General features: G+C 38.8%; 2 protein-coding genes across 3 annotated transcripts in view; both read right to left on the bottom strand.

Moving 5' to 3' along the window:
- Positions 1–5,330, bottom strand: part of TOP2B (DNA topoisomerase II beta) — a 64,853-nt gene extending 59,523 nt beyond the window's left edge. Inside the window, exon 1 of one of the 2 annotated variants that reach the window (XM_065832334.2) lies at positions 4,680–5,330. In XM_065832334.2, coding sequence (XP_065688406.1) covers positions 4,680–4,745 — 66 coding nt within the window. In that variant the 5' untranslated portion in view covers positions 4,746–5,330. The remainder of the gene's footprint in view (positions 1–4,679) is intronic. The other variant, XM_065832335.2, reaches the window with a different exon arrangement.
- Positions 5,331–8,798: 3,468 nt separating this feature from the next.
- The window catches only part of NGLY1 (N-glycanase 1), a 37,077-nt gene continuing 23,120 nt past the window's right edge, over positions 8,799–22,755 (bottom strand). The window contains exons 12-14 of the mRNA XM_065832430.2: positions 16,755–22,683; positions 12,850–13,876; positions 8,799–12,212 (exon numbers count right to left, since the gene is read on the bottom strand). Of these exons, the coding sequence (XP_065688502.1) occupies positions 22,508–22,683 (176 nt within the window). The 3' untranslated portion in view covers positions 8,799–12,212; positions 12,850–13,876; positions 16,755–22,507. The remainder of the gene's footprint in view (positions 12,213–12,849; positions 13,877–16,754; positions 22,684–22,755) is intronic.

The following is a 22,755-nucleotide window of genomic DNA, read 5'->3' as shown; positions in this document are numbered from 1 at the left end:
TCAACATAATAGCAGAAGACAGATGCTTACAAAAAGCAAAAAAGCAGCACTGAAACAAGACTTGGTAACAACATAAGACTTCCCCACTGCCCCCAAAAACATCACAATATAGCAGAGGAAAGATAAGACCGTAACTAACAGTATGTGTAACAACTGTTACCTATATGACAACTGTGTTCTAGGCCTAGCTTCAGTCTGCAAAGAAACGGAAGGCTTGATCCAGATAAAGAAATGGAAAAAACAGAAAGCTAAAACTGAGCTTTGACATGGGTCTAAAAAGGCAACTAAAGACGTCTAGAGGATTCAGGACCAGGAACTTCAGCCATCTACTGCTGTTTTTGAAACTAATAAAGTGGCAATAAACAGTAACAAAAAGAATAAAGAAGAACTATTCACACTTGGTTCACCTCTAGGTCAGCATGATATTTTTTTAAAAGTGAAAATCTGATTAGGATTTGGTCCTACTACTAGTCATATTTGCTTAACTGTTTGTACTTCAGACAAGCAGAATCGTGCCGGCTTACAAGAATAGACTCAGGACAGAGAGTAACATACTACAATTCTTGGGGACCCTGTCATATTCCCACACTCTTCCTCCAAGCGCAGTACTGCCCGAAGAAGTAACTCCTGTCTTGCTCCTGCTCAAAAGCCCCTGTTCCCAAACCAAAGTAATGGATGAAGCTCAGTGTATATACAGCAACCGTGGGCACACCCCTCATGCAGAAGAGACCCTGTTCAGACTTCTGAGGCAAAAAACTTACCTATAAAGTTAAAAAGCACTTAGTGCTTTTTATGGTATATCACTGAAAACTACCAGATATTATTCAAAGGAAAGACTTGGTTTAATCCTCTTGAAACAGATTACTAAAAACCAAGTCAAACTGAAAGTTATCCCCTTATTACACATAAGAGTATTTGTTTTCAAATGAAATTATGAAAGAAACACAAGGTCCCTGTAAGAGAAGGGTTAAGGGGGCTTTATTTTTTGGGTTTTGTTTCATTTTGTTTTCTTTTGAGTCTGCTGTCCTATCTTCTCTATTATATACACATTCTTTTTGTTTTAAACAAAATGAAAACATTAAGTTAAAAGCTATTTTCAAGCTAAAGTTTCAAACTGCTGAGAAGTGCTAACAGCTGAATTCAGATTTGAAAGATTGCTATCTTTTCATTTAACAATATACCAATATATTTATTCAAAGCAAGTATGAATCAGTATAAATCAAATATATACATTATTTCCATCTATGAATAATTTACATTATTTCCATTCTACTCCATAGAAGGAACACACTGTTTTGTTTTTAAAGAAAAGTTACACTAACACTTTAAGCTAGCATTTCCTAGAACCGAAACCTATCCCTTTCACAAAGGCCAGGAAATGGAAGTGGTGTTCAAAGGCTTAAATTATTATCAGGTGCTTCACCTTTCATTTATAAGGCCTGTGTAGCTCTTAGGGTCAAGGAGAAAGCCTTGAAAGCATAGACAGAAGTAACTGATGATGTATGGCTTGTTTGAAACACACTTCAATAGATTTGTGTGCATTACTGTTGTATCAGCACCACCACACTTCATAGTGTTACTTGCAAAGACTTCACTTTCACTATACAAGGAATATATTTTTTTTTAATACTATTACTGTACTATTGACAGTTCATTTTCTGTAGTCCCTAGTTAGACCCTAACTCCTTTTTCCGTTCAAAGTAAGTTTTTCTAGGATTAGAAAACGCCATTATGTTTCACCAATGAAAACTCGTCTAGATACAAATCCATGCTTTTGTAACTAACTCTTAATACAACTTAACACTTTTGTGGGTAAACCTTGGAGATCATCCACCAAAAAGTAATTAATATCAATCTGTTGGTCAAAAATCTACCTTCTACCAACTACTACAGTGGAGAGCTGCAAGTTGATTTAAAAAAAAAAAAATCAGCAACCACATACAAAAAAATGCTCCTCAAAAAAAAAAAAAAAAAAAAAGTAGAGGTTATCTTGGTTTATTTTCAGTTAAATAACGCTAAATTATTTTCCCAATAAACATTTTAAATTGATATAGTCTCATGTGTCCCCATCACTGGTAATTATGCCTACTTGCCAGCTGCTAACCATTGCTAGTTACATCTCTAAGTTCTGTTACAGGTAGCTGAAAATACAGATGACTTGCTGTTTGTGTTAAAAGAAGGTATCACCTGGTGCTTGTGTGATGTTCTCACTATGAAATTCACTTCAAGATATATTCTCTACTGCATGAAGTACCCTTTTTCATAACTGCATGTAATTATTCCCTAATTAGTTGAAGTGATGAACAAGCATGCTGTTTACATCACAATCAAAGCTAACATTTTACATATGACTCTTTAGTAAGAGTGAGCACCAGGTTACATGTATAGAATTTACTAGTTTGAAGCATAATTTAACATGCCACTAAGTTTTAAATGTTTCCTCATCTTTAAAACTTTACTTACTTCTGTTGTTCTTCAAGTGTTTAAATCATGGTCTTAAAAATTAACCACTAACAATACAAAAATACATTACTCAGAAAATAAGCATCCTAATAGTTTCAACACACTAATTAAAAAAAAAAAAAAAAAATCAAGATAGTTACAAAACAACTTACGACCAAATAGCAAACAGTTGCATATATAGCAGATCTATGGCAAGCAGATTAAAACCAATGACTGAAACTATTACCATTTCCTAGTTCTGTACCTCTCTTCTTCAGAGCCAGCATATGATATCTACTCATGAATCACTGCCTGAACCAACATTTTTTTGGGTCTGGCACACTAAACCAATCACTAGTCACTGTCCCATCCATTCTGGTGCCACAACAATATTGTTCTTTTGTATGATGGTGTTCTACAGCTGACATTGAACAGGTTTGGCCTTATAAATTGGCTCAGAAGTTCTACTTTCAGCATTTAAAATGCATGTGAGAGAAAGAAAAAATATCCTACTGTTTTCTAGAAAAAAAAATAAATACAGTTTTAACTAAAATCTAATTATTTTCCTACAGCTACTCTTGAGATTACAAAAACATTTTAATTTTTACTGCTTTTATAGAAAAAAAAGTTTGATTACTTGCAGTTGTAGTAAAGTGTTGACTCACCATACTTTTGCCCCCATTACATTTAAGAATATGTTAAATTAAAATGCCTACTCAGTGAGTTTCACACTTCATTCTGCAGCTTTCTATACAAGCTGTAAACATTTCAATTGCTTGGTCCAACCTAGTCTGTAAAAAAATCTTATTTCTGAAGAGTTATCCAAAGACTACAGCTGATAAAGATCACATAACATTGCAGGGAGGAAAGGAGAATAATTTTCACTTAGGCTGTTCCCATATCTAAACTGTCTAACTTCCAGTGGCACACCCAGAAACTTGTTCATTTTTATATACCTTTCCATGCTGCCAGCTTCTTAAAGTTAAAAAGAGAATTACCAACATAAAATGTAGTAATTAGAGCCACAGAAATAATCCACCATCAGAACACACAGGATTTGTACACCTCAGTAATGCTATTCACATCCTTTTCCCACAGTTCAAAGATGAGAAAGACACAACACATTTGCTACCATTCTCTTTAACAAGACTTCTGAGAAGTTCCTAACTCTGTAAAGCATACGCATCTGATTAAAGATGCATCTACTTCACCATCTATCTACCAAGATAGCCTTCTGCTTAAACATTAAAGAAGTTACCCTCTTTTGAACACTACACTGAACAAGAGAAAGGCAGAGAAGTCATTGATTGGCTGAACCAGACCCCTTCAGGTCATCTTCGCTCCTCCTTCCTCAGGTGTTGTCAAAACCAGAGAGCATCCACTATTACTACAGCCAAGGACAGCATCCCTCTGCACTGTGAGCCAAGTCCTCTCAAAGGGCTTCAAAGAAGCTCAAAATTATTCACCAGTTCAAGAGTCAGTTGTTACCTGTACCCTCTCAAATCTTATTACTTCTGACCAATCCATGAAAAAACAGAAAAAAAAAAAAGAAAAAAAGGAAAAAAAAAAAAGCCAAAAAACCAACAACCTTCTTGACCCTGTAGCAGAGTTATAACTTTTGGAAAATAACAAAGATTAATGTCAAGATACAATAGGAAGCACACAGCTCCAGCCCTTCAATATTTCCTAAAGCCTCCTCGTTACCCATCTCTGAAGCTTAAGAACTTCAGGTATTGTCTTCTCAGACAGCTGGGAAAGAAGTTGAGATCAACACATAGTTGCTTTGGCAGCCCGCAAAGACTTAGCAATAACACCAAGAGGCAGTAACTGGGACTTCCAGGGAACGACAGACAGTCCACATTTCACTTTGGAGGACCATGACTCCAACACAGACCCCCTGACACACCCACTCCCCCCCACGACTGAAGGCTCCTTCCTACCTGTTTGCTCACAGACTTTTTCCCTGCAGTCCCGAGCACCCTGACGAGCCCCCCACAGCTGCAAGCTGCCCTCCTGCTATCGCCCACCCCAAGCCCCAGGTGTCTTCTCCCTCTCCGGGCGCCCCGGCCCCCGGTTCTACAGCGCTTCACCCTTCACGCCAGCCGTCAGTTTCTTCCTCGTTTAAAAGCCAGCCCGCGCTCTTTCTATACACACAGAAGGGAGGCAAAAAGAAAAAATAACAATAACAAAAACCAAAACAAAGCCTACAAACAACAAAACACAACCGCACAACTTACCACCCAAGTCAGTCCCCCGCTGCCGCCGCCACCACCGCCGCCGCCTCCTCCTCCAGACTTTGCCATTTTCTGCCCGTTTCTCCTCAGCCGAAGCGAAGGCGCAAGGAGGCAACCGAGAGGCCCGACACCAAGGCTCGCTGCACAGCACAGCGCCCTTCGCTTCGCTCCGGCCCTTCAGGCGCCGCGCGGGCCCGGGAACCCCCGCAGCCTCTCGCCCGCCTTCACACACACACACAGAGACACCCCGACACCGAGCGCTCCCCACCACCTTCGGCCCGGCTGCTAGTTCATGCTGGGGAGCGCAGACTGAGGCGAAGGAAAATGATCGAGGGCTCCCGCAGACCTACGAGCTAAGGCAAGCGCCAGGCGGGGAAGGGCCGAGGAAGGGAAGGGTAGCCGAGGGGCCGCGCCGCCCGCACAAAAGCGTCTTTGCGCCGCCCGCGCTCAAACTCGAGGCCGGGAGGCAGCGGGCGGGCGAGCCCAGCCGGGCCTGCGGCTCTCGCTAGTTTAAAGAGACTGCCGGTCCCTTCACCTCACGGCGGCGGCAACAACAGCCGCCGCAATCGCCGCCGTAGCGCTGCCGCCTTCCCCTTCTGCTTCTTCTCCTCCTCACCCTCGGGCCCTCCCCCCCACAGCCACAAAGGCCCGGAAAATAGATTAATAATAAAATCTCCCCCTCGTCCCCTCCCCCACCTTCCCTCCCCGCGCGCGCACCCGCACGCGCGCACCCGCGCAGCCCCCGCTCCCCTCTCACACACACACACACACACACGCACACGCACACGCCGCCCGCTGACACCCGGAGCTGGCCCGGCCCTCCTTCCCCTCCTCCTTCCGCTCCGTCCCGGTGCCCGGTGCTGCTCTCCCGCCTCTTCCCCGCGTCCTGAACCGCTACTGCCGGGACCCCGCTCTCAGACAATAAGTGCGCTACCCTCGTTCGGCACCCGCGTCGCGGCCGCCTCCGAGTGCAGCCGGCCCGGGCCGCCCTCCCCTCCCCCCTCGTCCTGTCCCCGAGCCGACCCGCCAATCAAGCGCCTAGGGCGGGCAAGCTGCGAGGGGACACCGGCCAATCGGAGAAGCGTAAGGAGCGCGGCCGTGCTGTACGTCACTGCGGGTGGCAACAGAGAGGGAGCCGTGCTGCCACGCGGGGGCGCTGCCGCGCGCCGCGGGGGAGGGGCGGCGCGAGAGAAGGCGTAACGGTTGAGGCGGGGCGGCGGTGAGAGGAACAACCGCCCTGCCCACCCCGCCCCCGCGGGGAAGGACACGACGCGCTTTCCCGCGAGGAACGCGCCTTCACAGGGACACGCTGTGGGAGGCGAGCGCTGAGGGTCGGCGGGGCACGGCTGCCGCCTTTCCCGGGGCTGTCAGGTGGATGCTGCGGTACGCGGCCGGAGAAGAGGTAATGCTGTAGGTAGGACAGGCCTTTTGGGGGCACGGGATTCGGCTGCCCCCTTTCCGCCAGCTCCATAACCGACCCCTGAGCTGCGCCCTGCGGCGGTTTGGACAGGATTAAAGTCCCGGTTCTCCAAGCGGGAGAGTGTTTATAAACCACTGCCCTCTTCTGGGCCGTGGTGCTCGGCCCGAGGAGTTTCTGCTCTCACAGAACTTTATTCTGGCTGCCGTTAGGAATGCTTTGGAGCAGCACCGTGTTGTCTTCTTTTGATCAGTGATACGTTGTCTTATAACAAAGCACTTGTCACACAACAAAGCACTTTCTTCTGTACACATTACACAACCCTGTTCTAAAATACTTGCTGTTTTGAAAAAAAAACAAAATAAAAATCCTGTGGCATAGCTTGGCATCTACATGGTGTGCATATGAAACCTAAAAATTAACGTTATTTTGGGTATAAGCATGAAAAATATTTACAGTTAAAGATACTTCCAACCAAAAATAGAATATACATGACTATAAATATTACAGTCACAGATTTTTGACAAGCTTAACAAAAATGTTTCACGACATGCAGCTTCTCAATTAGTAATTTTCATTTTGCTGTGTGAAACGCAAAAGACCTACCTAGTCCAGCCTGTTCCACTCCTTAAATTATTCCCCGTGTAAAGTCACAAAAGGAGGGATTAGTAGGAGCACTGCATTGGAGGTGGTAGACAAATTGGTATCTGAAGAGAATAATTTCTACTGAATAGTAATAATTTAAAGGTTTTTCCTTTTGCAAAATGCTTTCCCTAACAAGTAAAGAGATTGGAAATTGAGCAGCAGCTTTTGAGGAGTCAGTTGTAACATTCAATTATCCCTCAAGGGAAGGATCAGAAGAATTTCTAATAAATATTGCTTATTTTGCATAATTTTACTCTGCCAATTTCTAAGGAACCTATTAAACTAATATCTAAGTGCTACACAGGGATTATGGAAAATAATGGCATCTGTCTAGAAGGGACAGTAAGTTATCTGTTCCAGCCCAGTTTTATTGCAGCTGCCATGTACCTCTGAGCTGTAGGCTGTTTTTTCTTCTACTTTGGCAAGATAAGAAAGTGTTTCTTGCAGAGGAAGAAGAGGGTAACACTTGCAGGGCTCTGCCTAGTGCTTCAGAGTTTTGGGCTTGCTGATTAGAATGTTTTTGGTTGTTTCAGGTTTTTCGGGTTTTGTTGTTTTGTGTTGTTGTTTTGTTGTTGCTGTTGTTGTTTTGCTTGGGGTTTTTGTCTGTTTGTTTGGTTTAGTTGTTTGTTTTTCAGCTTCCAATTTTGTATGAAGGACCTGGAAAATTAATTGTGTATAGCGAACCAGGGCTGCTACAATGAATATCAGGAGAACCTGAGAAAACAGCATCAGTGTATCTGTTCAAAGCTTTTTGTGTTGGTAAAGGTCCATTAATGAGCACAACAGAGGGAGAACAAGTCACAAACATTCCTGTACTACATTCTTGATAGCTCCAGCTGTTTAGTAAACAGGCTGTTCTTAGTGTGGGAAGTATGCCTTTGCACTCATTTATCCTCAGCCAAGTAGGAGATAGCAATCTAGCTTGAAGACGGCCAATTCTACACACATTAAAGACAGAGGGAGTTTCTTCTTGGCAGTTGCTGATCTTTGCATGTGCACGGTCAGACATGTTCAGCCTTTGTGTCCTGCTGGAGTAAATATAGGAGGAAAGGCTGACATTCCTCTAAGTGTTTTCTTTAGTCTTCTTTGAAATTATTTTGTCCAAGTTGCTTTTAATTTAATTCTCATCATATACTGTGCTACCTGCATGGCATGTTATTGGCTTACTGTTTATATTGGTTTTATCCTTAATATGTGTATGTTCAATGGTTGCATTCTTTACCATGTAGGATTGTGTGACAAAGTTCTTACGAGACTACAGGCAGCTGCCTCCATGGAGGTCGGAGGCAAAGAAGTGAAACAAGACTGCTAATTATGTTTCAAGTGATTCCTTCTAAAACAAACATGGAATTCAATTTAAGCACGAATCAAATTCAAGCAGCATAACATTTTGACACGAGTGAGATTTCTTTGCTGGATGCCACCTGCTCCAATCATGTACTATCAGGTTATGTCAAATACTTTACACTTACTGTGTGACATTTTAAATTAATAATCCCCTTGAGATGATATACACAAAATTCCTATTTCAATTCATTGCAGAATTGCTTGTTCTCATAGTTGGAGACCATAATATAAATACAAGTATCGCATGGATTTTCAAAACAATTGTCTACTTGAACCAGCTTCACTACTGGTTTCAATATTTCATTGGTTTTACTAAGGAAAATATTGTAACATTACTTTGTGTTTAATTATTTTAGCAGTAAGACAGCTGTATGTGTGATCTTTAAATATTTCTATACTTAGTATGTACAAAATTCTCATCTATTGTAAGTTATTTGCTGGTTCTAGTTTACTTGCTGTTTAATACAACCTTCTCTTTCTTTGTGGCTTTCCTGAAATCAGACTTAAAAGTGCATAAAACTTGCCTTGTGAAACTATGTACATTTATCTACTCTGAACATATTCAGATACACTCACCTAAATGAGTGATCATAGCTCTCAGCTTTCTGTAAACTACACAGAAAAAAGTGCAATTTGCAATGTTGACCTAAAATATTTAAGAAACTGAGGTGATACCCATTACACTATACATTCCACATTGCATATAGCTGTAATAAAGTATAAACAAACTTAATGTATTTTAATACAGAAATATTTACATTTGTGAGACAGTAATTTTCATATTCTACCACACCTTAAAATTTCACTATCATTCATTAACATAATGGTGAAATAACTGATGAAATTATTGAGTTGAATTATGGTAGTACAACATGACAGTTATCAGCATACCTGTACTTCCATGATTCTGAATTAATTTCAGGCCATGGTTCCAAGTCAATCAAGAAAAGTCTACCCATTGCTGGATCATCTGATGATATCAATTTAGCCAGGTCATGCATATCTACATAACTGTATTTCAAACAACATTGTTGAACCAGCAAGCACACAGGGTTGTGGTTTTCTGAGGGTGCACACTGTCACTGCACTGCCTGACATTCTCATCTGAACTGCTTCCAGGACTTATGCATCTGCCTGATGTGACCTGTGCATGTTCATCAGTAGTTGTTCCTGGACTCAGACTGTTCCACAAATGGTCTCTTGAAAAACACCAGTTCATTGTCAGGTTGCCATTTCCACCTTGATCCTCCAAGAATAACATGCCACTTTGTGACAGTTTGGCATAGGGGTTGGACTGGTTAAAGTCTGTTTACCCTCAAATTACTCCCTTGTAAATAACCTGTTAACTGCTGTGCCACTGCCAAGGTGTGGAGGACTTTCCAGCAGGGCAGGCTGTGTGTGCTGCTGATGGGGTGTAGCTGGGGGACAAGTCTAGCAGAAGTCCCACAGTTAGTAGTGGGGCCCCCAGGGTGCTGCACCTGGACTACCCACTGCTCTCAGCTGGAACCACTGTACTGACAAGCTTTACTGCATAGCTTCATTTTACCACCAGTTTTGGCTGGAATTGATGACAACTAGGTCAAGAGGTGCATTTTCATTTCCTTTCTCAAAATTGAGTTCTGTGGTTCTTGTGGTAATCCAAGAAGAGGAAAATCTCAGAGAAGACCTGAGAGAAGCAGATGGTGCAGCCTCCACTTAGAGCCACCGAGGTAGAGCATGTCATTATGAAGTGGCCAGTGCATCCACATAGTTTATGCTGAGGTCAAAGGGAAAAACAGAAGGAGGTCAGGAGTTTTCTAATACTTGGATAACTGAAGATCTGAGGCAAAGATAACAAAAAGAGTTTAGTGAATGTTCTGTAAACATCCAACTGAAAGAGGGCTAGGGTTAGGCACATGTGAGGACGTCAATGGACTATAATATATCTGAGCACAGAAAGCAGGGAAGACAAAAAGAAGGAATGACCAAAACCAAAAAACTGGGCTAACTATGAAGGATGCAGTCAGGTACAGAACAGCAAAATCACAGAAAGCCAGACAGTTTGAAGTTACCTACCCAACACATTACTGAACAACTTCTTTGAGCAAATTCGTACTGGCAGCTTGAGTTTATACTGGCTCAGTGCTTTGAATCACTGGACCATGATGTTTTTGATTTGGTACTAGACGCCCTAGAATTTAAATTACTGTTTTATAGCCCAAAGCACAGGGAATGTGCTTACTGTGTGCTTCTGACCATTACAAAGCAGTTTAGAAAAGGAAGATTATACAATAATATTATATTTGTGAATATTATTTTTAGCTGACTTAAGTTGTTTATCTTTCCAGCAACCTGTTTACTAAAAATCCCATTTGCTCAATGCATTGTTTCAGATTACTTATGTCAGCAGACAATTCTTAGGCTTTTGAGAATAATTTTTTAGAAGTCTTTGAGAAAGTGATTACAAAAATGAGACGCATACTTGATTTTTTTTCAGAGAATTGTACTGCAGAACAGATAAAATGTACACAAGACTCAGCTACCTACTTAGTCTTAAATGTAAGCACTATCTGAACTTACAGTTCACTATTTCTCAGGTGGCCTGACTTGCAGCAGAGCTCAGCAGCAGCAGTTCCTATTTATTTCAATACGAGTTGTGCAATTCAACAGCTGTGAAGATTAGACAAGCAGTGTTTAAAAGTGATCACTGCTAGCTGCTTCTTTGTTAGGGAATAGCCTCCCTCAGCTTATTGAATTATTTGATATACTGCCTCTTACAGGACTTGTTTAGAAACTGCCTGTAGGAAACTTGCTTATCATAAGTAACTAAGTTTTCTCAGGCCACAAGCTGTGAACTTTTGAACTTTCTTCCTAGAAAGGCCCCAGTGTCTGTTGAAGCAAGAAGATAAGGAACCTTTTGATTGTCAACAGAAGCTACATTCCTAGGGATAAGTAAAAGAATGGAATGGTGCATCCAAAAGACAACAAGAAACAGAAGAATGTTTTCGCTATTTCTGAGGACTTATTTTTCTCCCCAGTTGCAGGTGCGAAATAGCAACTGATGGACAGGATCTAGAACTGACATCCAGTTTGGTCAGTAAAAGATGAACAACTACCCATGCAGATAAGAAACAGTCTGCCTGACAAAACTGAAGAGATCCAATGAAGAATGGGAAGACCCTACACTCAAATTTTACAATCGGCCCGAAATGATGTGCGAGGAGTGGGAAGCTTAGATCATAAGGGTATAATTGCCCAGGGTTTTCTTTGCTCAATGTTCCTCTTCCAGAGGCACCCAGCTTGAGCTGCTCTCTATGCGGTGTTTTACAAATATTTATTTAAGAAGAATTTCTAGAATCCATGCCCAAGTCTCTGCTTCAGGAAACCTAAGGAAGAGAAACTTCCTTAACATTCATGCACATTTCTATTTTCATTAGATACTAATATTAAGCAAAGATGATAAGAAATGGATTAAAAAATATTTTGTTACCCTTTTAGATCCTTTAACACTTTGCTGTTTCTGGCTCTTGAATGTTTCCAAGATATCATGCAGCTGTCCTCTTACTTGTTGGAATAGTGGTGCTTCTGCTTAGCAGTTTATTCTTGCCATATTTCTTAGGAGAATGGGTAAATAAAGTACCAAATGCAACAAAGGAAACCTGTTTTTATGCTTAGGTCATGGTCTTCTGTTGTATTTTTACCCAACTAACAACGCTTATCTTCTCTTTCCACCACTTAGTTTATATTGCTCCCATTTACCTGTGTGGATTCTTCATGCTCCTTAATGCCATCCTGTTTTTCTTGAAGAAAAGCAAGATTACCTCAGTCTTCAGCTGAAGAAAAAACATCCAGATCAGTGGTTCTTATGTACATGTTGCTCCCTAGGAGTGTAGACACTGATGGTAGAGGTAGCAGAAGTTGCTGTGGCAACAGCTTTCAGTATTGGCCAGGACAATGTGTTTGATTACTCAGGAGTTACTTAGGCAGCGCTTTGCTACAGCACACAGGTATTAGAATTTGGGAATCTCAGTCTAGGTCATCTTCAGCCCAATATGGCTTCCAAGAGCATGTCTCCTTTTCTGGCACCTCAGAAAGCTGAATCCTGATCGCAGCATTTCTTTCTTAGATTTAGGATTCCTGGTTGTCACCTGTAAGGGAGGAAAACAACTTTTTGAATGACTTTGAATATATGCACTTTAATACTTAGTGAATTCACTTAAATGTTCCAGAAAAAGTTTTTCATCTACATGACCTGTTAAAAGTAACTTGGTTTGGTGTGTATATACATATATATATATATACATATATACATACATATATATATACATATACATATATATACACACCTGTGGTTTTTTAACCCCCAAAATAAGAAAGCAGTAGCCCTCATTATTTTATACATTTCTTTTTGAAATCTACTATGCATTTGACTTATAGTACAGTAAATTTTTCTTCACCTATGCATTTCTTTTAGAATATTCCTACATTCCTTGCAAACTATGAAGCAAAAATCTTAAGACACTGTATGTTTTATAGTACTGCTTACTGACAGACCTAAGCATGAAAAAAGCCAGCATATCTATTTTAGTAACAAATCCATTAACTGTTACACAACAATCACACCCTACATTCTTTTAAAACTAATTTTGCAAAGAACAACATAATGAAACATTGTACTCTTACGTAACAGCTAAAAAGAACACATTTTCTTGTACCGTGTCTCACAGTAAGCTCATGCTGAAGTTGTTACTGTTCTGCTATAGAATTGTTGTAATAACAACTCACCTTCTTTTTTTAGTTAGTTGGTTTTTACTGAGGTTTTTTTATTCCACATGTGCTCTTCTGCTGGAAGCTTTTATACCGAAAAGCCTTTGAAGAGTGGGAGTAGCTCTTTCAATTTATCTGGAAGTAGTGCGGTTTCTTTTACCCTGGCTGTTACTACTGCTCACATTCTCTTATTTCCCAGTAGTGTATGTTATGAATTTGTCAGGTTTTCATGAAAAGGCAATACACGTTATCCAGAAATTTGCAACACAGTATCAGTCTCAGTCCCATGCAACATTTTACTTCATCTTAGACAATGCATCATAGTATCTTTTCTAGTATTTTTGGAAACTTTATTTGACACTAAGTATCAGAATCCCATTTATCTCGTAAAGAGTTCTAAAAGCAGTGAAGTTACGTCTTTACCCAAAGACACAGGTATTTTTACAGGTTCTTCTATATTCCTGTACTTTTTGAGACATATCATACACTCTAAGGAACATGACATTATTCTGCTGAGTTCATTTATCTCTTGTGACTCATGATAAGGAAGCATGCAAGCTCCTTTTTTACTTTACATCTTACCCTTAATCTATTGAAAAGGCATTTCTTAGTTCCAAAGCCATGCACGTGCATTCCTCAGGTTTTCTAACCTTATTTTCTAGAATTTATCTTAAAACATTCCAGACTCAGCTCTGTGGGGCATGAGCAATGATGATGAAAGAGCATGCTAGCATAAAGACTGAAAACACAATGAAAAGTCACAAAATAGCTGAATTTCAGTGATCAATTACATATGTATTGTTTGTCGTGTCATTTAATTCTCAGAACACAATTTAAATTTTTCCTCACCTTTCCAATTGGAACAACAGCAAACAACAACCCTTTCTTTTCCAGCAGTTATCGTTAAAGTACAGCAAAGCCTGCCATCCTGCTCTTGATCTATGCTACTCCCATGCTGTTCATGACGGGATATCCCACGAACAGTAAGGCTGGTGTTCCTCCAGGGTTGTTGCCCATGCCAGGAACACAGCTTGCTAAACAAGTTCTGTAACAGTAGCACGAAGATGCAAATAATATAATAGGTGAAACTGCTTTTTAAATTCCCTTTAGATGAATCAGGATGTTAATGGGGATGCTTTTGCATTTTCACTTCTACAGGTCTTTGCAGATTATAAAAAGCAATAGTTAATCCTTCAAAAAGACACAAAATTAAAAAAAAATGTTCTTGATTCAGTGTTTGGGTCATCTTTTGGAGTTAAATTGAAGGTTTAGCAGTGTTCATACCTTTACAACATATATCTGTAGCATAGCATGCAAACATAACGTATAATGCTTTATGCAGTTCTTTGGGTTTCCAGTGCAATTTCTACAGCAGTTCTTCTGTAATGTTTCTACGAGGTGCGAGGAACAATTTTCCCAAGAAGCAGAATCTGCTGATTTAATTCCATCAGGAGCATCATCACCCTTTTGAACTATATGCATAAGCATACTAAAACATCAGTTTCTAATGCTGATCCTAATGTCCTTTTCTTGAAATGACTGCTGCTTCACTTCTCCCTGCTTTGTGGGCCCTTCCACCACCTCCCTTCACCTCTCAGGCTACTGAGTGACAGTGAGTCTCAAAAACATGTGAGGAACAGCCTGTATAACCAGCAGTGGGCTCGGGTTGGTGGCCAGTAGAGCTGCTGGGAACCACAATGATGCTGGGAACAGAGGAGGTACCGAAGTGAGGGATGATTACTGAGAGGCATGATACTGGAATAACAGGCTGTGGATTCAGTTGTCCTGTGAACATACCACGGGTGTGAGGGTGAGAAAAAAATCAGGTAGGAATTAAAAATGGTACAAGGGGGTAGACAAAGTCTCCCAACAATGAAGGCTGTGGCAGATCCAGAGGACCACATCCAAGGAACTCACTCAGCACACTATCCTACTGTCATCCTCACAGCTTGCCTTCTCCACTGCTTACTGGAGAAGGAACAGCAGTCACCATGGATGCAGGGAGGCTGTGCCGGGCTGGAGTACACAGGAAGCAAAGCAGAACCCAGGGGTGGTGTGGAAACCTCCAGACCTTACTTATGATTTACTTGTTGCTTTGATCTCCACTGCAGAGACTGCTTGGAAGGATGAAAACCACTAGTTTTCAAAGAAGAGGAATTTGGAAGGGCTTTAAACAGTGAAGGCGAGAGGGAGGGTTACCCTAGGAGGCAGATGATAGCACATGCTAATCAAATGAACAACTGCATTTGTAGAAAGGCTGCCAGGGAAGGGTTTGGCTAAATCCAAAACCTTCCAAAAGATGGCCAAAGCATCTCATTATTCTACACTGTAGAATACATCCATCTTAGTACTAACACAACTAATCCCAGGTTGTAGTGCTGTTTTTCTCATTCTAATACATATTCAATACAAAATCCACTGATGAGTACAGCTAGTGGTCACCCCTGCTTGGCTCACAAGCAACGCTACGTGACTGGAGTGCTACAACTTTGTCTACAAAATATAGCCTAGTTACAGATTTTGTGTTCCGTTCTTGGACTATAATAGGTTCTAGTTGATTTCCGCTGAATTTATCACATGCCAGTAAATCTCCTATTCTTTAAAAATGAATTATATTATTTCCTTTTGTCTTTTTCCACACTCCCAATCTTTCAGCCACTCTTTCACTTTTCACATGTTGTCTCCATGCTCTGTTCATGAATGGACTTTGTATTTTTCACTCCATATTTGCAAAGGGCCGAATTTCCTCACATTGACTGGTACTCAGTCCTGTATGTGAAGTAAATGCAACAAAAAGTTAAAAAATGGTACTCTGGCAAGGGCTTGTTTCTTTTTAATGTCTGTTTCCTACAATGGATTTTGTTTCTGTGGGCCAGAAATGCACATAAATCTTCTTGTGTCTTCAGAAGTTTATTTATATATTGGGACTGGATGAATGCCCATTTCTTCATATCTTTCTGTCATTCATTAAATCTTTTTCAGCAATACACTAGTGTACAAATATGAAATACTGGCAAGCTTTAAAAATATGAAAAAAACTATAAAATAAAGCTGCAGAACAGCTAGTCATTACACATAGTCAAGAAAAATTGCAATGTCCCTTGCACTGAATGTGAACCCTGGGTTCTAAACCTTGTTAAAAAATCAAATGGATTTATTTTAAAAAAATCATTATCAAAGACTGATTCTGAAGTAGAGAAATAACTGATAACATGAACAATATTGTCAGGGGCTGAGACGACTTCTTATAAAGGCAGTTCATACCTAGTTCTGACACTTGAGCAAGAACTTACTTAAGGCACTGGTTGCCTTTGTAAGGTTACATGGTCATAACACTTCCCCTAAAAAAAGACTTATCAAAAAATGAAACAATTTGCTCAGTTTATTAAATAAACCCCCAAATTATGCAAATTTTGCATGACTTTATCAGCATTAATCCTGCCTTATTTTTTTCTGTCCTCAAGTGTAAAAATTAAACCACGGCCTCTAACGGTTCCTGTTTATGTTGTTACCTCCATTGTGGAGGTTTTGTTTTTTTAATTCCAATCTGTTATTTTAATTTTTGGGGGTCTATTTTCTTTGAAACCATCATTGCTAACATCATGGAAATCAGTAAGTATACTTGAGCAGAAACTCCTACCCAAATAACTGAACAAAAGGAAACACTCAAATCAAAACCAGTTTGGGGCATGCTTCTTACTAAATCAAACCAGAACAGCTCCAGAATTCTTGATGCAGTCCACAAACAGGCATCTCCCTTTTGGCCAATAAAGTTTTACATCTTTTTTTCCAGTGGGGAACTTTGTTTTTAATATCCCATATATTTCCCTTATGCTTTGGCTAAAAGCAAAAACTGCTGCAGTTTAACTATGTTATTTTGACTTTTGATATAATGCAAGCATGAACACACATATATTAATTACCTTTTATCCTTCTCATCAAAATGGTAACGCAGAGGGAAGAAGCGAGTCTCTTTCCATTCTGTATTTTGCTGCTGTTTCCATCTGCTCTAAGAGGCTGCGATCAACTATTCCGCCCACTTTACTAAGAGTTTGCTTAAACATTTCTCTTGGATGTCTTCATTTTCCTACGTCAGCTGGTTTCCTTATGACTGTTTCACAAGGGAGTCTCTATATTGTTATCCAAAGTGCTTATCTCAAGTAAGTTCAGCATTTCCTTCTGATTGTGACAGGGGTAAGCTGCTAGTCGATTTTCGGAGGGGGAAGTATGTTCCCCTGGGACTTCAAGGATATGAGAGACAAACGCTATATTATTGCAGTTCCAAGGATACAAAATAGCACATAGCACTATGTAATAAAAGATCAAATGGACAGAACATACACTGAAACACTACATTCAGGATGGATAGTGAAAAAATCTTTTCCCCCCATTTATAAGATCTCTAACAGAAGGTCATGGCCAGCCAGTACTTAGACTCAGCCCTTCAGTATCATTGAGCACCTACAGAGACTTGAAGTCTCACAGTCATTACAGATACTATGCTCTTAAAACTCTTGGTTATAATACATCACTAACCACACTTTTTCCAAAATCAAAGACTCAGATTATTCACTAGAACAAAAAAGGAACAAAGCTGTATCAAGCAATAGGAGCCTGTTCTTAATCTTAAAATTGTTTCTATAGCTGAGACTAGTAAAAATAAAAGATGTTTTAAAATGGATATTCCTTATGTCTTAGACTGCTTTTCAAAAAAGCTGTTCAATGTTCTAAGTATTTTTCTTCTAGTGAAAATTTTCAATGACCTAAATATGAGACAAAGAAAATGGTCTCAAAAACAGGGCCAATCATGGAAGTTACTTTTGCCAGTATGACCATATGTAGTCCATTACATTTTATTTCCCCATTACATTTTATTAAGTCCTGGTATTTTTTTTTCGTTTCTGGGTGTCATCAGTTTTAATTACTACTGCTTCTTTTTCTTTTTCCTTTTTTTCTTTTTTTTGTACCAAGTCTGAAAAATTTTAATCTCTCCCTTTTGTCCACTCTTGCCAAATAAAAGAAACTAACCTAATCTTTGTCATAGTATATTTACCATACAGTTGCAATCCTCTATATAAATTAAAAGCAAGTTAAAATGTATTTTAAATTAGATGGAAATGTGTATGAAAAGATAATACCGCAAAAACTGAAGCAGGCTAACCATATATGAAGTTAATAGCCTAATTACAAAGCTTACTATAAAAACAATGAAGCCCAAGAATAAACATAAAAATTTAAACAAAGGAAAAATCCTCTTACTCAGACAAGCAGTTCTCACTTAGACTCTTACACATTTCACAATACACGTACCTCTAAAATACACATACTTGAGGCTGTTTGACCTTGGCCTATTACTTAGCCATTTCTAAGTGTCTTATTATAGGATGAGAGGTCTCAAAACTAACAATTTCAGCGAAAAAGACAATAAAAACCTGCTGAAGATCTCCTATCCTTCTGGTTGGGTTAAATATTCAAGATTAGCAAAAAGTACATAATCTTATCCCAGATATTAGTGCTATTAGTCTTACAATCTACCCACATTGACAACACTATGTGATCCTCAGTCAGTAAACATAGTATCACTCATGGCTGTTTCAAGAGGCCATAAGCTGCAAGACATAAAGCACTGCTGGTAAGGATAGTACTCCATAAAAAAAAAACCTTAAGAGCTAGCACAAAGTAAGCCGAAATATTGACAATAATGGTAACTTTAAAAAAATATTCGAAGTATAGATAGGATCTAGGCCTCTTCCACCAACTGTGTTTACAGAAGTCACCTGTCTGTATTTTGCTTGAGCCTCCATATGATTTGAAGCAATAATACAGAAGTTCTTTCAACATTGACACATTTTTAAGTTGCTGAATTGCTTACAGAACAGTGGCAAAATCTTAAATTTCATCCAAAACCACAAGTTTGAACCTATCATTGAAATTAGAGGTTTACTTTAAATAATGTCTGTACTAATCTTGACAAATATTATGAAGATATATAAAACTCTTAACTGGTAGCATACTTCCATTTCTAGCTTAAGCAACCAATGGTAAAGAGGTGGGGAGTGTGGGTGTGGAAATATCAGATATCCTGATATCTGCCTGGAACAATCTCTGCCCCCTTGGAGTTCCTTTGTTTCGGCTTGTCTTGTTTTGAGCTGCAAGAACTCTGCAAATGGGTGTTCCCAGCTTCTGGCAGCCATATGTGCTGCTACCATCTGTTTTCATTCCACTGTGCTATGGAGACAAACATTCTTCATGTTTCATGTTCTACATTTCCTAATGTAGCACATAATAGGGATTATATCTAACATCTACACCACTATATGTGAAAAATCTTCTGTGGATAACTGATGAGTAAAGGCAACAGATCATTACACAGGAGCAGATGAAACAGTCTTCATTACCTACTTCTCAGTGCAAGCACATAATTTATACTGAAGTTTGCTTGATCCCTGTATACCTGTGCTTTCTCTCAACACTGCCTACAAGAGATTTCCTTCACATGTTTTAAAGATATATCTTCCCAGGACCTTCCTGGGGTGTAGGAAATTACTACTACAGTTTTGTGGGTTTCCAATAGTGGTTGCTATTCTGCATACATCATTCAAAGTCAAAACAGGATATGAAGAAATAAACAGCTGTGTGATCAACCGTAGAGGGACAACAGCACAGTACAACGAATATTTTGAAGTATTCTGTGCACAGGCTCCCACACGGAGCTGTTGGAAACCACACACTCCAAAATTAGTTCAGCCCCAAGCCTGACAGTGTTCAAGAACAGACTGGACAATGTCCTCAGACACATGGCGTGAGCTGTGGGGTTGTCCTATGCAGGGACAGGGGTTAGATTTGACGATCCATGCGGGTCCCTTTCAACTCAGGACATTGTATGATTCTAGTTTGCAACCATTAATTGGATAGTATAATATTGATATAAAATTTGATTGAAAAATATTCCACTGTTACATCCTGGTGGAGCTTTGGAAGGCACCCATGGCACATGGGACAGCCAGTAATTCTTTAAAATGCACCAAACTAAACTGATTTCTAGAAAACATTGTTGGTTTTACCTGTATTGGCATTAAGCCATACATTTCTAGGCAATAGTGTTTTTCTTTCCATATTTAACATCCCCTCCTCAAACTTCTAAGCAGCTGACTAAGTACTGGCTTTAAACTACATACGCCCTTATCAACATTTATTAATACGACTCAACCAGTATGTATCACATCAGCAGCAGCAGAACTTAACACTCATACTTTTAGAGCACATTGCAGCACAGATCTTTCCACCATATAATACTCCAAATTGTTATTATTAAGCAACTATTAATGAGGAATTCTCTGGTTTCAAAAAATAAAAAATTACTAAGAGTTGCACTAAAATAGAGATCAATAGAGAACAATCAGTGCCTTTAAAACAGCTTACACATGAAGGAATTCAAAATGTTCACTGTTTATGGGATACTCCAAAAGACACCTGAAGGAGTTCCATTTAACTTTTTCAGATTAGGTCTGTTCAGTCTGAGGTTTCTATTCATTAATTCTTACCTAAAATAAGCACTTTTATTCATTGCATGTGATCTTAGAAATATAGAAGTACTTAGTGATTAATTAGATTGGGGAGGCATTTTTCAGTCTTTTTAATTAATTCAAACATTTAAATAATGAACTTCAACTATTCGACTATTTGAGTGGATGATTTTATTAAGTTATCTGCAGTTATTACTCTTCTCCCAGAGATTATGACCCAAATTATTAAAAAAAAAAAAAAAACAAAACAAACAACAAACAAAAACCACTGACTTCCATACTACTACTATTAAAATTTTTCTGTCTTCTACTTTCAGATTAGCAAATGCAGTTAAGCTGTTCTGCAATTCCTTATACTCTTCTATTTTCAGTAATACAACAAAAGTAATAATTTGTCTCAAAGCAGTATCTTTTTCAGCTATCAAAATAATGAAGCGGAAACACTTTTGTTGATTGGTGTCACTAAGGGTTTTTTGCCTATTTCCTTCCAACATAGTATACAGATTAGTCTAAATACTTTTCTGTTGGGTTCCCACTCAAAATCTCAGCACTAGCATTTAGCTGAAACAAAATACAGGAGGAATTTTGAACTGAGACTGGCAAATTCATTTTGTGTTAGTCAAATGTAGGTAAACACCCTTCCATACGGTTCCCTGTCACTATGTTGTTCTGTATCAAGGGAGTAAGACTCTTTCTAATCCCCCTCATAAACCATCAGTTTTCATTCTGAATTAAAGTATATAATCTATCATACATCATTCTGTCACTCCTGAGCTGCAGTAGTCTACTACATTTTAAGATACCTGTAGTATAATTTTGATGCCTACGCCCACAGTGTGTATGCAGTTTCCTAATAAAATCTGAATAGTGTTATATTTGCTTAGATTTGCTGAAGAGTCAGAAAACATTTACATTGAAAGAATGTAAATTATTTTTGACAATAATTTCAAATCAATACAGTGGCTGGAAGGGTCAGAAAAAAAGGAAGAAAAAGCTTTAAAAACACTGATCTTGATAACATCATCCCTAATTCTCAATCATTTTTAAATAAAACTGTAGTTTGAACTTTGCATTATAGCCCTTAAACAGAAAATTTCTTGTACAATCGAGCCACAGCCCTCCTCAAATTCTTTGATAAAGACTATCTAATCTGAACATTCACTTTATTTACAGTACTGATACATCTGACATCTCCTGGGTGGCAGTTTTTATTATAGTCAATGTAAAGAAATTCGAACACTGCATTAAGAAACATAAAAACTGCATCTACTTTTACATCAAATTTGGGAAAATCATTTAAAGTAACTGAAGAGAATAGCTTAAAAACTGTTTTCAACCTACACACTTAATAGGTCTTCTTTAAAAATTGGCAAATTTTAATGTATATAATTAAAAAGTATTAATAATGAATAATCTATTTGTTCATAGAAAAACTTCTGATATTCTTGCTCAATTTTAAGCCTTGGTTTCATATCACAGACCATGACGATTTTAGGTACATAATTAACACTTCTTTCAAAATAAGTTTATTTTCCTAGCACACCATCATATTTCTAAACATTTCTAGGTATTAAACAGAAGTTTAATACTTAGATATGTAACAAGATCATTTTAAGATTGTTTCAATATTTATCTTAATTTCAGTTCTTCTGGTTATTACATAAAATCGTATTTTTCTCTTAAAATGTTTAAGTCTTCTATTATTCATTAAAATATTTTAAAAGCATCTGTTGTTATTGGAAAATGGAATACAAACTGTTTTTCCAAGGAACAGATTATAAGAAAAAAAAAAAACAAACAAACAGCAAGCCAACCACAAAACTACAAATTAAAATCAATTACAATTGCTCTGTGCTCTTACGATCATGTTTTGCTTTCTAAAAACAGTTTCCTTTTAATCATAAATTTTTTAAAAGTGTATTTAATGGTTCAATCCCTAAAATTTTGTGTTTGTTTTTAATGCTAAGAGGTTTTCGTCATGATGTTTACCTATTCAATACATGTGCAGTTTCAAGTTGACTAAATGGAAGAAGCGAAACAGGAAATAAAATGCCAGCAGGACAAACGGGAACTGCCAAGCAAATCTTCATGTTGTATCCATGGTATAACATCTTCTAAAAATCCAAAGAACATCTCTTCAGTTCAGGTTCTCAGAGGTCACTGAGCTTTATAATTATCTCCATGCAATTTTGTCCACATCCTGTTAAGCTCTCTCTAAATAGCTGTGTGTGTTGCCATGCATTTTCACCATCCCCTCCACTCAGTATTGCTTCCAACGTAACTTCTGTTGCACCAGAAAAATCTGAATAGGAGCAAAGATTTTTGTCTGTTGGAAGAAAATACAATTAAGTAAGCCACTGTTGCAGATAGCGTATAGTGCTAGAATGTATGTTAAAAA

The sequence above is a fragment of the Patagioenas fasciata genome, chromosome 2 (genome assembly GCF_037038585.1).
Source record: "Patagioenas fasciata isolate bPatFas1 chromosome 2, bPatFas1.hap1, whole genome shotgun sequence".
Lineage (NCBI taxonomy): Eukaryota > Metazoa > Chordata > Aves > Columbiformes > Columbidae > Patagioenas > Patagioenas fasciata.
The sequence above is the reverse complement of the archived record's forward strand: the minus strand, read 5'-3'. Positions and strand labels throughout refer to the sequence as shown.